At 38.3% G+C, this 14,533-nt stretch overlaps 2 protein-coding genes across 2 annotated transcripts; both read right to left on the bottom strand.

Annotated features, from left to right (window-relative positions):
* Nucleotides 1-700: 700 nt before the first annotated feature.
* LOC104438517 (transmembrane protein 128) lies at nt 701-3,822 on the bottom strand. Its single transcript, XM_010051680.3, has 4 exons — nt 2,974-3,822; nt 1,589-1,753; nt 1,417-1,468; nt 701-1,331 (listed from the first exon to the last, which is right to left on the bottom strand). Exons 1-4 carry the CDS (start codon nt 3,231-3,233, stop codon nt 1,242-1,244), a joined length of 567 nt encoding a protein of 188 aa, XP_010049982.1. The 5' UTR covers nt 3,234-3,822; the 3' UTR covers nt 701-1,241.
* Nucleotides 3,823-6,587: 2,765 nt separating this feature from the next.
* On the bottom strand, nt 6,588-12,200 carry LOC104438516 (mediator of RNA polymerase II transcription subunit 17). Its single transcript, XM_010051679.3, has 8 exons — nt 12,025-12,200; nt 11,372-11,567; nt 11,034-11,147; nt 10,510-10,595; nt 9,564-9,939; nt 9,023-9,478; nt 8,630-8,938; nt 6,588-7,571 (listed from the first exon to the last, which is right to left on the bottom strand). Exons 1-8 carry the CDS (start codon nt 12,114-12,116, stop codon nt 7,245-7,247), a joined length of 1,956 nt encoding a protein of 651 aa, XP_010049981.2. The 5' UTR covers nt 12,117-12,200; the 3' UTR covers nt 6,588-7,244.
* Nucleotides 12,201-14,533: the final 2,333 nt, after the last annotated feature.

Here is a 14,533-nt window from a genome sequence, read left to right as displayed (position 1 = left end):
TGAGATGCAAGAGCGAAAAGACCATCTGAGAATGGTGTGAGTGTCAAGAAGGATGCAATTCCCAAACTCAATTTAGAGAGGGAAATTCCCAAACTCAATTAAGAGAGGGAAAGACCAAAAGGTTGAAGAGTAAAGAGTGAAGAGCGAGGCACTAAGGGGAGAGGGAAAGAGTCACGTGAGGTGAGGGGAGAAGAAGATTAGGGTTTTTGGTTGCTGTTTTAAGAAATTAAAAATATATATAGTCGATCTAGTCTAATTCTCATCTTAAAAAAAAAAAAATTAAACCAAAAATTATGTTCCAATATTATAAAACCAGGAACCGGACCGAAATTCCTTAAAACAGCCCTAAACCAACCGGTTTGATCTGAACCAGGTCCAGATGACTCGATTCAATCGGTTCATCTTACTCACCCCTAGTAAAATTCAAGTCACATCGTGAAAAGAAAATGAATTCCATTTCTTTTGGTCTTTTTTGTTAAAAATAAACTGCAGTTGATACTTTGAAAACATCATCTGCTGTTTTGCCCAGTTTTCAATTTCCCCCCTTCAGATCAGCAGCTACCGTGTATGGAAGATAATGAAAGAATCAAATTCAAAATCTCGCGATTCTCGACACATCGTATTCGCATTACTCCACATGACCAAGTCACACTGCAGATAAAGCAGTAACGTGCATAATGATCAGTGATGGGGAAATGACTTGAGTAAAGCAGATATCTGATTCAGCTGCTACTGCTGTTCATTCACCGTTCATCTGAATACTAATGACTTCAGCAAGCTGTTGATCTGGCCGCTGCTGCTCTCATGCGGGGACGACAAAAAGATCACTAAATAGTAAGCACAGACATTTCTTCGCACATCCCAGCCAGAGGAGGCCACATCAGATGGTGAAATGCAGTAACAGATCAATCAAAGAACTGCAAACATGAATATTTGCCGAAATGATCTCACTGGTGTGACAACTGCACCAAAAGAATTTCCTATAATGATGTGCTCGAATGGGTAAATACAAGAAAGTGGTGGTGCGCCAAGGGCGGTGTATCAGGCAGGACTAGCTGAGGAATGGCTCGAGCTGACTGAAGTGGGAACCAGCATTTGTCTCCAGGAACTCTTGCCCAAAATGTGGCATTCAAATGCACTGAACCAGGAGAATCGGTTCGAGCAATAGCAAACTGTGCTGCCAATTCAAATTTAAGTTGGAATCTTCATCTGTAGCCAATTTTTCATCCAATCAAGGTTGTCTAATCTATTCTGAATTCGCCATTTTGTGGTCTGCACATCCCAATCATAAGATTCGGCAAAACCACCATGCAAGCCATAAAAAGGGTAAACTGCAGCAAAATAACCAAGGATGAGATATTTTCTTTCGCAATTTATGTCTGTCACCAGCAAAAACAGTCCACGAAATTACTGTACCAGAAGAGGAAGGGTCAAGAAACTCCAAACAGGCCATAAAGCAAAAGACAGCCTGCAAGTCAAAAGGGAGAAGATCAGAGCAGTATATATATCCCAACTAGCCCACAAATATTACAACATTCCAAGACCATAACAAAATCATAGGTGTAAGAAGAGCGATTATCACTCTTACAAGCAAAATGCGACAAGCCCAAGTAGGGTGACATATGGCAACGCTGCTATGCCAGCTAGCTCCCACTTTTCATCAAATCTCTTGATTCTCCACGCCATCATGCTTGTATAAAGGAAAATTAGTAAATTCAAACCAACAGCGAACATCCCGAGGTACAATGGCACTCTGTAGGATCGAATAAAATTCAGTTAATAATAACAGAAGGCAAGTGTACAACCTCTGTGCATAAATATACAGGAAGTTGAAATAGTAATGCTTTCAAAAGATTTTGGTCATTAAATGACTATGTTTGTTAAAACTAAACTGATAAAGCCATGCAAAGGTGTCTAAGGCCGCAATTAAGTCACAGAGTCACGGAGAACAGCTCTTGGAGTAGTTCAGTCAGAAAAAAGCAAGATTTGTTAGAGATCAAGCAGGCTTGGGCTTGCTAAGGGTGTAGCATATTTAGTCTTTACACATCAAAAGGAAAACCCATTCTTCTCAAAGGTGGTGGCTCAGATTTATACTCCAACAGGGATCGTTCTGAAGTTGGCAAGCACTTAATACTCAAAGAAACTTTCTTACATGCAGTAATGAACTCTTTCAGACAGACACAAACACTGTTTAAAGATGCGAAAGGATAAACCTCTAAAGAATGAAAATACCACATGCTGAAGTTCATTTTGGGATTATAAACATATAGATATAGATAGAGGAAACTATCCAATATGAAGCTAGCAGAGCATAAACTCTCCTAATTTCCGAGGAAATCATATCCATAGGATATTAGGAATCGAATGAAATGAAAAACCATTCCAAAATCACAATCAGCTTTATTTCATTCTTGACATCATTTTAATCATGTGAAAGTCATGCATACAAAAGTGTCATAAACTTCAAGGTGAACATCTTCACACTACTCTTCCCATCTAAAATTTCACTTTAAAAACTAATTGGTCATCTTGTTTGTGACAACAAGATTTCGATTACCATGAGCCCAGGCAATTTAGCATTCAAGAGCCTAAGGCTTCCTGAAAAAAGAAATGAAGGAAAAAGATGACTTAATTCTGAAACAGACAGTGTAGCATGCAAAAACACTGCAAGACAACATAGAAGCAACTGCTGAAACATTTCCGGCAAAGTTTCACGCCACTGAATACCGTAACTAATTCTTCTTCCAACAATGACAAACCGAACAAACCGGCCATTATCCATGCTCTCTCTCGGCAACTGAAACAAGAAACGCATGTTGATCCTCCCACATTGAACAATCCATGTTCCTTTTCTCCTACTATTGAACAGCAACATCTACCACACTCTAGCTACGCATGCGAATACCAAAACCCACGGCCTCGAACTCAATGAACTCTAAAAAAGAACGAAAAAGAAAAAAACAGCATATATACCTTCTGATTCTGCCGTCGTGCCACAAGAGGTAAATGAGATTGGAATGCCAATCCCCAAAGTACACAATGAATATCGCCGAGGCAATCCAAAGGACGTTCTCCACCACCTCGACCCACGTCCGGCCCCGTGGAACCGGCGCCGATCCTGGCGTCGTTGGCCTCGAGCAGGCGTCGTCCTCGAGGTCGTCGCCGCCGGAGGAGTAGCCCTGGCTATGCCTCTGCCTCACGAATCCACCACCAACTGGCGTCCCACCAGACATCTCATAGACAGCCCAAAAAACCCAAAAAAAAAAAAAAAAAAAAAAAAGCCAATCTCTCCCCAAAATCAACAACCACCCACACCCACCAAAAATCGTCCAAAAACCTACAGAAAAATCCTTCGCATGTCGCCTCACAATCACAAACCAGCTTCAAAACTCCGCGCACGCCTCCGAAAGACTCAATTCAACAAACGAAGCCGATCAATTTCGATCGCCCGCGGCGCGTCCCCACATTCCAGGAACAACAAGGTGCCCAGAAAAGCCAGCGACCCAAGAACAAGAACCCAAAAGGGTACAAGACCAACCAAAGAACCAACCGAACCGGCTCCAAATCCTCGATCTTTACACCAAGAATTCACCCATCGATGCCCCGAACGGGGCCCAATTCGAGCTGGGCTTGCATCTTCTGGTTCAAGTGATCGAATGACGAGATGGAGAGAGGGAGAGAGGGTTCTTGAGAGAGAAGGAAAGGATCCGAATAGAGTGGTGATGGCGACGACGACGAGGCGGAGTTCCTTTGAGTGTGGCGATGTCATTCGTTTTCTCGTTTGCTTCCTTCCGAGTTTGAAAATCACGAGCAGAAACTTCCCTCAATATTTTCTCGAATAATTATGACGTCATCGTGTCAATCTGTCGTTTTTTATTTAAAAATTATCAGTTGGTGGTCATATGAAACTTTTATATCCTCGTAAAATAAATTTTTTATATTCACTGTTGAATATGGATCCGATCGTATCCGACAAGAGATCTGCCATAGTTGTCAAAATAATAGATAACTCAAGAAACGTCGGCACCTTTCATTCCACTAATATGGTATATTTGTATAACAGAGTGGAATATATATATATATATATATATATATATATATGTATTATATGATGGAAACGACGCAAATATGGTATATACAGATTAACCTGTATATTATGGAAACAAATATCGTAATCTGTTAACAAAAATGGAGAAATATTCACAAAAATGGAAGTGGCTATTGATCATAAAGTTTGATGGTGATTGCAGAATATTTTCCATTAAAACCGACAATGACAACGCGATAGACAATATTGGTTTACATGAACCACAATACCGTTGGATAACTAATATGAATCAACACGGCCACAATCTTCCACCACGAAAAAAAGCCGACATATGAGCTTTTTTTAAAGCAATGCCCCGATCGATTCGCTCTCTTGGACATGCTTTCTTTCAGCCGTGACACAAGAATGTCGAGGAGACCAATGAATTGATGGTTTCTTTCCACAATTGGCGCCTAATAAACATTCATAGATTGCTCTTCATACAGTTTAAGAGAAAAATCATAAAAATTCCATACTATGTCCATCGTGACATACTTATCATAAATTTTTATGTAACATAAAAATTCTCAAACTCGTACTTATGTAATATATTTACCCTTGATAAAAATTCCATCAATAAGCACCATTAAAATTTTGTATGCTAGAAGGTAAACACTATTGACGCAACTTAAGTGAAATAAAAATGACATTATTTTTTGGTCAAAAAAATCATCTGACAAAATCTTGACGAAATATAATATAACACACATATACAAGTTTGGCATTCCTTAGATTACAAGAAAAAAATTATGGTAAATGTTTCACGATGAATATATTTGTGATTTTTGACATCACAAGAGAAAGTTCAGGCGTAGTTGAGGATTTTTCTGTGGCTTTTTCCATATATCATAATTACTCAATAAAAAGATTTGTATTTCTCATGGTACATGATTTATAAGATAATTTTCTTTTAGGGGGGGTGGAGGGCCAAACTCTATAAAATACTTGTTATCATCACAATGTGGGGACCTGAATATTTGCACGCTCTTCAAATTCCGGCCGACCGTTTTCTGATAAAAAGATTTTCTAACGTTTGGTGGGAGGGCGGTGAGGCGTGGCGGCTGCTTGGTGGGCGAATGCACGTGTGCCTTAGTGGATCACAGCCTACGCAAGGGCACGATTGCTCCTGCTCCACGCCTTGTAGCCCATCCCCAAGGTCACATTCATGCCCCCAAGAAGTTAGGCGACACTAGTGGCCTGATCAATTAATGAATTTGGGTTCTCATTTGACTAAAGTTAGGCATGCCCTCCCCTCAACTTTTTTGCTTTTCTAGCAAGTTGCATCCCATTGGGAGATACTAATTTCTAAAGTCAAGAGTCAAGTTTGAAAATGCCTGAGGAAGCTGGAGCCACGCTTGGAATTCCGCGTTGGAAGGTTAACGTAAGGGGGAATTGTCTGAAAGACTTGGAACTCTAATTCGATTCTAAGCCTTTTATTTACGTCGATTTAGTTCTAATTTTTATCAATAATTTACCAATTTAATCGTGCACCTCTCAATTGTACTTATTTAGTTTTAAACCTTTTAACAACCTATTAATTTAATCATTTTAGTTAATTTTGACCGAAAATTGTTGATATGAATCAAATGATGGCTCAACTCTCATAGCTTGGGCGAGAATTGCCCTCGTCTAATCCACGTCAACACTAGTCATGCCACGTAAAATAGCTAACAACTGGATAGAATCTACATCGGCGATTTCCAACTAAAATTGGCCGGAACAACTAAATTGGTAATTCGTCAAAAAATTTAAGACCAAACTAGTGAAATTATCAAAATATTTAAGATGGAATTAGCACAATTAAAATGTTTAACACTAAATTGATAAATTGTTAAAATGTTTAGAACTAAATTAATCGCTAATATAATAAGTTTAGAACTTTTTGGCCAATTTATCCCTATAAATATCTATTGTCAACAATGCTTTCTATACGTTAAAGGTATGGTACGAACATCTAGCAAGAGCATTTTCATTCACCAAAATCGGTTTTTGTTGGGGGCTAATGATTGTCGGTTGAGAGCATGGCGAAGTCAAAGCAGAATCAGTACACTTCAACATTCGACTTGTGAGACGACTGTCGACAGCCAATCCTCGACTCCGGTGTTGTTTACTATATCTCGAGCTCAACTCAACTTCGATCTATCGCAAATTTGAACCCGATTTTTACGAGTACAACATAGTTTCAAAGAGAACACAACACCAAGGTCTTTCATGGCAAACGCTCATAGGAATTCGATTGCTCGGTTAGGCTCACCAGTTACATGAGTAAAGCAATTTCAATCTGAAAGCTCAACTCGGTTCAATACTCAGAGCCAATTCAAGTTCAATGTTCAGAACTCTGGCTTCATTTGAACAGTATTGCTTGCGAGTGCGGTAAAGGAAAACGTCATTTTTGCCAGGGCAGCTGGATAATCTATTAAAGTGGGACGAAGGCAAGAAGGCATTACCTTGGTATGCGCGGCGGCACCAGAGTCTAGATACCCGTTTTTGCAAGCAACCGTATTCACAATGATTGAAGCCGTTTTTTTCAAGTTGAAACTTGGAAGACATTCTGTCCTCTCTCTAGAAACCAAATGAGGAAAAGAAAGCCAACTCGTAATGCACCGATTCACACGCCAAAACGCCCGCTGGTGATTGCATGACCAGGTGACATGCATCAACTTCCTCAATTCATCCACATCTACAGCAAAAACCAGCGCTGGATACATGATAACTTGTACAGTGAAGTTTCCCAAAAGAGGGCAAACGCGGGAACCACTCCATATTTTCCACAACGAATTCACGTGTAAACCAGCAAAGAACCTCATATCCCGTTGATGAGCCAAAGAATTCATGGGTTTCCACCCTTGACTTATGCAAGTTGCTTCAGAAAGGTGTGGCATGGAACTTCTCTTGTTTTGTCAGCAATCTTATCCCCGACCCCAAATCCATCACATATGTCGACCAGGACAAACTTCTGACCAGCCCCGTGATATTTTTTGCACAACAAGCAAAATAGTCGCCAGCTGCTTTATACATTATGCAGGAACTGCCTCCGAGCATTAGCATATGCTATGAGTTAGTTATAGCGTATGACCCAGCAACTTTACTACTGGCGAGGACTGAAAAAACCATGCAATGAGGAGCTTCAGTTAAGTTAGCCAATGGATATGCATGGTCAATGGTTTGTTCCGCCATTGCACAAGGTAACCAAGTCCATGAGGGTCGAATACAACGTGTCTAGCGATAAATGACCCAAGGACTTCCTATATTCATTTCCATTATCAGAGTAGTCCATCTGAAGTTTCCGCTCATCCGAGAAACCATCATCCATGACCAGCCACCAGGATATGCATCCACAGGGATCTTCAGGGTCCACTTGAGCCAAAAGACCGAGCATCTCCCCCTGTTCCAGCTCAAACGATAGGCACAAAAAGTCTCTGGTTGCCTTTATTCCTACCATAAGAGCCTCCTCATGAAGCCATCGAATAACTTGGCTCGCAACCTGTCACAGAAGTTTAAAGCAAGTTCAGTACACCACTGATTTATATTAATCATAAGATCTAAATCAAGTGAAGCATAATGCAGAGATGAATAGGAAAATATCAGAAGCTTCTGATATGATAATATGCTGACGTTGCCTGGAAAATCTATGCATTCAACACTGATATCCAGAGATAGATAAACAATAATGCCAAACCTGATAGAATGACTAACAGTGTTTTATAAGAATAAGAAAACCTGCTTTTTTCCCCTGAAAAATTTCCAAATTTCATATTCTTAGTTCATTTTAAGAATGAAAACTGACTTGCAAATCTGTTTGGCTAGTTAGGAATCACTTTCCAGATGAAACAAGTGACTATTTTCATAATTAAAGTACAAACTGAAAATATTTATTTGGTGTTTTCGGGGTCTTCATTTCAAATGAAAACATTGAGAATTCTAACAGCAGTATTCATAATGCCCAGTGGAATACAATAAGTATACACAATTTTCTCTCCCAAAGAAAAATTTGAGCCAAATATAACTCAAACTACAACCTGAAACCAAATGAGTCCTTATTCTTCCCTTTAACAATTTTTTGTGAAACAATGACTGGACTTCTGTGATATGCTATAAAATTAAAGGAAAACCTCTCGATATATTTAGTGACAACATCTACCACGTCATCTCATTGTCAGCTATAAAGCCACGAAGGCATCTCATGCTTCTGATTTTAATTATTCATTGGCCTCCCTAATAACTCAACAATACTTGCCAGTTGCCATGTTATGGCACAACGTGGTACAGGAACAGAAATGAGGCATGCCTAAATGTTAACTTAAGTGGTACACAACAGTTAAGATTGTCTCTGTTGCTAACTTGGGATTAAGATATTGTTTATCTATTTCACGAGGCCTATTACTTCAACTGGAAACAAAAATGACGTCATTGATGCACTAATGTGTCAAATAAAGCAAATGACAACAAAAGACAATAGCATCATCAATTAAATTATATTCTCCCTATATAACTGTGATATGGTACCAATTCTTGACATGATCAACGGATGTAATCACTCACCTGCTGCAAAATAATCACCGGAAGATCTGCTAAGTCACAATCATATCTGTTTATAGAAGAAATGTCCTCAGCAGTCCCTTTGAACAGGCCAACAACATTGGGAGCACCTTCCCCTTCTACTTTTATGCAATCATCAGTCACCACTATTTTGGTCCTAAACTGAGTCTTAATGTGTTTTGCCTTATTAACATCCTTTTGGCAGAATGCGTGAAGAATTGACTCAGGAACCTTCATATAAAGTGTCCATGAAGATGTCCGAGAATGCCAACAAGGTTGAGACATCAAGTGAAGATATGGAACCCGACAAACCTGCACAAGTAATCAAATAAAGTTTAAATAAATGTTTTACAGTGTTAAAAGAAGCAAATTAGCCAGAAGATCCTGAAAACGAACCACATTGTCCAGCTCCATCAGAACCTTGTTAGAGAAAATCCTATGGGCCAGAGACATGCAGAAATGACCAAGAAGACCAGAACCAGCTTTGGCTGATTGACCAGACACTCTAGGAACAGCAGAAATCGGCTTATCCTTTGATTTCACAAAGACGTGCTCATGGAAAATCTGTTGAAGATAAATCTCATAACTAGCACGATTAGGAATCTTCTTTTTTACAAGGCCGCCAACTTTTTCAGCAGACCTAATTCCCTCAAGAGTTTCCAAGGATAGAGGTGCTGTTTCTTTCTTCTGCGTCCCTCCAGTTTCAAAAGATTGATCTTCTGTGGCTGGTACAAGTGATAGGGATACCGATGTTCCCTGACCTAAGCTGAGCTGTAAGTAATTTTCTTCTATTCCTGTCACGTTGACTCCCAGAGATGGATTAAATGCTTCACGATTGACTAGATCAAACACCTGTTCAAAAGTGATACACAACTTCTGTAAATGACAACCTACAGACTTGTGTTCTTCTCTTTTGGGTAAAAGCAATTGAATCTACCTGTTCGTCAAATATTGCCCGGTGAAACTTACGAAGGGTGGAATGTGTCTTCTTAACACTTTCATCATCATCCATGGGTTCATCATCACCTTCCCTTTCAAGATGCTCAATTTGGGCTTCACTGGAATCCCTTGAGCTTTTACTCGAATGGGCACCAATAAAATCAAAAAACAGAGTGTGACAGGATTTCGGAGGTACACTTATCGCCAACATACCGGCTGAGTCATGATCAACACGTAAAGGAGAGAGAGAAGATGGACGAATAACGGTTGTTGGATCAGTAATTGAATTGTCAAACAAATCAATGGTGAAGCTTTCACCACCAGGAGTAGAAGCTGCCACACGCTGCCTTTTAACTTTCCAGTTTTGCTGCAATCTATCGGTTAATGAACAGTTATAAGAAATCCATAGCAATTGGAGCAAAAGCTATTAGTTACAAGATTACATAACAAGTTTCAGAAAATAGAAAGACACAAAGTCAAATAAGAGAATGCATCAATTTCTAGTGACACATTTTCTTCCTTTCCATTATGTACAAATCAATACATGAAACTGTTGTTAACTAGTCACAAACTGTTAACCAACATATTAAATATCAAATATGACAGTCAAAAGGAATTTAAAAAGAGATGACACCTATTACTTACTATTAATTAACTCTTTTAAAAATGAAACACATATTAAAAAGATATTTCAAATATAAAGTGACCAACAAACTTGCATTGGTCATTATTGTTGCACAGAAACAAAGAGTTTCAATAATTTTTAGGAAAGACGTATTGTAGAATGAAGATTTTGCATTTGCCCAATTCAAGAAATGAAATATTTTGGCTATAGCAGACTGTTTCCAGGCAACTTAGATATGATGTGGATATAAATGTTTGCTAAAAAAAATTTCTCCTAAAACAAGGAGAAAAAATTAGCTAGTAAGTAGTGAGAGGCACACCTGATGAGTGCCCCGTAGAATCTAGCCTCTTTGGCCACCTGTTGCTCCAAAGCCTTGGCAGACTGCTTGAAATATTTACCAAGATGCTGCATTTGAGAAAAACATAAACAGTATTATCAAGGTTGTAGAATCAGGATCCTAGGAAGAATAGTTCGGAGGTCTTCAAGAATTGAATCGAGGATTGTAAAATCCTCCTAATTTATCAAATTAAAGCATAAAGTTTGAAATTTCAACATTGTTTTGATCAATCATATGCATATCAACAATTTAGGAAGAGGTCAGAGGCCATGTACTTGCATTGCCAGCATTGCATCAAATCATATCTTAGCAAATCATTGAAAAAGTCATTTACAAAAGAACCAGTGAATTAAATACTAGTAATTCATTGAACATCCATTAATAAACATTGATATAACATTTCTAAAATCTACTCCTCAGTGGATAGTTAGAATATCTACGAAAATCCACAGAACTAAGAACGCAATCAACACATCCAAAAACTATTCCTTCGTTAGGAAAGGTACCCGGAAGCACTGTAGCTTTGTTGCTGCAGATACCGCATGGTCAGACAAAACTTCATGCGGCAATGCCTTTGGCCTGGTGATGCTAGCAACTGTGACAGCATCATTCGCTTCTACCTGCATACCATGATAAGAGGAAATTATACAGGAGAAATGCCTTCTCTAATGAATCCAAATGGCAGATTTGACTTCATTATAAAATGCAAGTCAAGAGTAAGAACAGAGTCCAAGCACAAATGAGCTCGACTATGCCCCTCAAACTCCACGATCACCATCTTCAGTACACAGACAACATTACAATTACTGCAGTTGAACTGTTGATGACCAACTAAGCAACTCACAGTGTTGATTAGATCAAGGACGACGGACAGCTCCTGTTGAGCCAGCTGCAAATTCTCGACCATGCTCTGCCATTGCCACGGCGTCGAGCTCTCCTTCGTACTCTTCTTCTGCTTCTTATTGTCATCCTTCTCCAAGGCCCACGCGAAATCGATCCGCCGAATCAGGGAGAGCCTCTTTTCGTCATAGCTGACATCACTGCCGCGACCAAACAAACACGAAGAATTACTAACTCTTGAGACAAAAGGCTCATCATTTTCACATTGTCTACCTTTCTAATATATCAACAATGACCCACTCAATTCTACCCAAGAAGAATGATTCAATTTTTTTAAAACTAGTGACTGATGGACCTAATGACAGCAAATCACAGCAAAACCAACTCAGATCAATACTCCGGCATCAGGTGGTTTCCACCGATTCGCTTAAAAAAGTTTAAAAATCGCAACTTTGCGCCGTCTAGAACTAGCATTACGGATCCTTCCCGCTCTACCCGTTCAAACGCGTTCAATTCAAAAACCCATCTTCGATAGACAGATCGAAATTCGACGCGAGGACGAATTTCGACTCTCCATCAATCACTTCAATTCGCCACGAAATTTCGAATCTCGCAGAGGAATTCTAGCCACAGCAAAAGGAAGAGGGCAGCACATACGTGGGGAATCGTTCGGCGCCGCTCTCTTCGATGAACTCCAAGCGCTTAACGGGCAGCTTGTCGAGCGACACCTCCAGGTTCCCGTCCATCATCTCCTTCCCTCGGCGAAGAGAATTTTTCCCGGAAAATCTCAGAGAGAAAGAGAAGAGAAAATGGTTAGGATTTTGGAGCCCTAGATCGAAATGATGGTTTAGTTTCTTTCTGGCGCTAGAGATCTGGCAAGTTGCTTTTGGGCTCTAACTCGGCCCAAGCCCATCATGCCCTTTTTATATCAAAAGGAAATGGAAGCCTAGTAAAATAGCAAACTCAAAATTCAAAAGTAAAATTTTTATATTGACTAGAAATTGCGCACCAGCAAAATTGCGTTTAATAAATTGGCTTTTTTTTTCCTTTCCTTTTTGCAGTTTCATTAAGAAGTGATGTAATGATTTGTAAAATTGGTTGTAATATCGTTTGCCTTTGATTTTCAATTTGACTGTTTCCAAATAAGTATTTGGACATTTTATTATGTAATTTCCTATGAAATTTCTTAGCGAGAAATGGGTGGATTTGACGATTACAAGTAGAGAGGGAGGGGGGTTAAAGAAAGAATTATCTAAGTTTTATCTGATTTAGCCAAAAATAGCTAGGAAGTATTTCTTGTTACTATCAAAAAAGGCATATGCAATGTGTGTGCAAGGTTGTAAGAATAAAACTATCTATTTGTTTTGTGAAAAATGAATGATTTAAAACATATTTTCTTTAAAATGATGACTTATATGGATTTAAATAATTAGTCAATAATTTCAGTATAGTCAATAAAAATATTTTTCATTTATTTATTTTTGAAAGTGATAGACATGATCACTTTTTGAAAAATATTTTTCAGATTCATTTTCCGCAAGTAAAATATTTTCCATGTATTTATTTTTGAGAGGGAGGAGGGAAAGCTTACTTTATACTACTTGAGGAAACGAACACAAATTGTTGTAGGGTCAGGGAGATTTCATTTAAAATTTAGAATTTATGAGAGATTTATGGAAGGAAGTACTTACTTTACGCACAGTTTGGAATCACCATACTATCGAATTCAATGCTGTAGGGTTAGATTAACAAAGATGTTAACTTAGATGATAAGATAGCTTGTAGTATTAATTCACTTTTTATTGGGAATGTTTCAAGAGTCAAATCTTGAATGTACCAATCCCATTTAGGGCAATTGCACTGCGCATTTATCACATGTGGATGACCTTTTTTTTTCCTCTTGGCTTAGTATAATGAAGAATTCGTCCCCTTCTAATTACAAGGCACGTACCTATCGTGCAATTATCACCGCAAATGTCATTTTCTTGATCTTGTATTTTCTTGTTAGGAACCATCGCAGCATCGACGTGCGTGGAACAGTCTTGGCTTTTAGTCCTCTTGGAGTTGGTGACTGGCCTGATGAGCCAAAGAAGACATGAAGTGTAGAATCCAACTTCCAATCGAACTTGCCACAATCTTGAAGAACATGGTATTGGTACGACGAAATGAATTCAGGGTTAGGTAAAAATTAACTGACTTCATTGGTTACAACGAAGGAGAATCCAACACTCAACGATTCGAGCGCGAAAGCAACATTTATGATATTTTCATTGAATTGTTGATATGTACAAGAATTCTATTCCGTCTCATATACCAGACATCATATGGAGAAAACATGCATGTCGGCTGTATTCACATCAATGATATTTGGTCAAATTTGGTCAAAATGACTATATCAACAAATTGTCAAAATGTTTTAGATTAAATTGGTCAAATTAAAATGTTTAATACTGAATTGATATATGTATAATAGATTTAGGATTTCTTTTTTGGTAATTTTCCTCTTTTTACAACATCAATCGATCTTATATGATAATCAATTTAAGTTTCTAAAAGGCTTTTTTGTTTAGAGAAATCGAAACTTGATTCAATTTAAGCATGCTTCCCGAATCCTCCATCACTCTTCATCATGATGCGTGATCTCATGATCTTAGGGTATGTATATCACGATGATTTGTCTCATTGAATTGCAAGAGCTGGTCTCCTTTTTTCCATGAATGGATAATTACCAATATTTGCATGAATCCACCGTACGGATGTCAATCGAATTCAAAACTTTATAATTTTATCAATATAGTCATAAAACGATATTCCAATATGGTTATTCCAGTCAATTTTAATAGGAAATTGCTAACAAGGTGATTCACAAATTGTCTAAGTCAACGTGCCATGTAAAATTGCCAACGACATGTCAACAATTTTTGGGAGCAATTGGCAAGAAGGACTACATTCGAATATCTCATGAAGGTTTAGAAATATATTAATAAAATTGAAAAGTTTATAATTGAATTAACTTTCGTATCTTAAATTTAGTATTGAATTAGTAACTCTCCCATTTTTTGAGAAAATGGGATAACCTCATAATCATAAATCTTAAATCAACTTAATCAATACTTTGATTGATTGGACAGATTTTTAACCATCTATGTGTGCGTGGGGTTTTAAA

Source organism: Eucalyptus grandis, chromosome 3, assembly GCF_016545825.1.
Source record: "Eucalyptus grandis isolate ANBG69807.140 chromosome 3, ASM1654582v1, whole genome shotgun sequence".
In the NCBI taxonomy this organism is placed as follows: Eukaryota; Viridiplantae; Streptophyta; class Magnoliopsida; order Myrtales; family Myrtaceae; genus Eucalyptus; species Eucalyptus grandis.
This window is presented reverse-complemented; position numbering and strand designations above follow the sequence as displayed.

Bases quoted from the DNA above. Each gene is read 5' to 3' on its own strand.
- LOC104438516 (XM_010051679.3), bottom strand. From the start codon at position 12,116: ATGATGGACGGGAACCTGGAGGTGTCGCTCGACAAGCTGCCCGTTAAG. The intron at 11,568-12,024 runs GTATGTGCTGCC...TGGTCGCGGCAG, and splicing joins GGCGCCGAACGATTCCCCAC to TGATGTCAGCTATGACGAAA. The intron at 10,596-11,033 runs GTACCTTTCCTA...TCTCAAATGCAG, and splicing joins CAAAGCTACAGTGCTTCCGG to CATCTTGGTAAATATTTCAA.
- LOC104438517 (XM_010051680.3), bottom strand. From the start codon at position 3,233: ATGTCTGGTGGGACGCCAGTTGGTGGTGGATTCGTGAGGCAGAGGCAT. The intron at 1,469-1,588 runs GTAAGAGTGATA...TTTGACTTGCAG, and splicing joins GGGCTTGTCGCATTTTGCTT to GCTGTCTTTTGCTTTATGGC. The intron at 1,332-1,416 runs GTACAGTAATTT...ATTTTGCTGCAG, and splicing joins TCTTGACCCTTCCTCTTCTG to TTTACCCTTTTTATGGCTTG.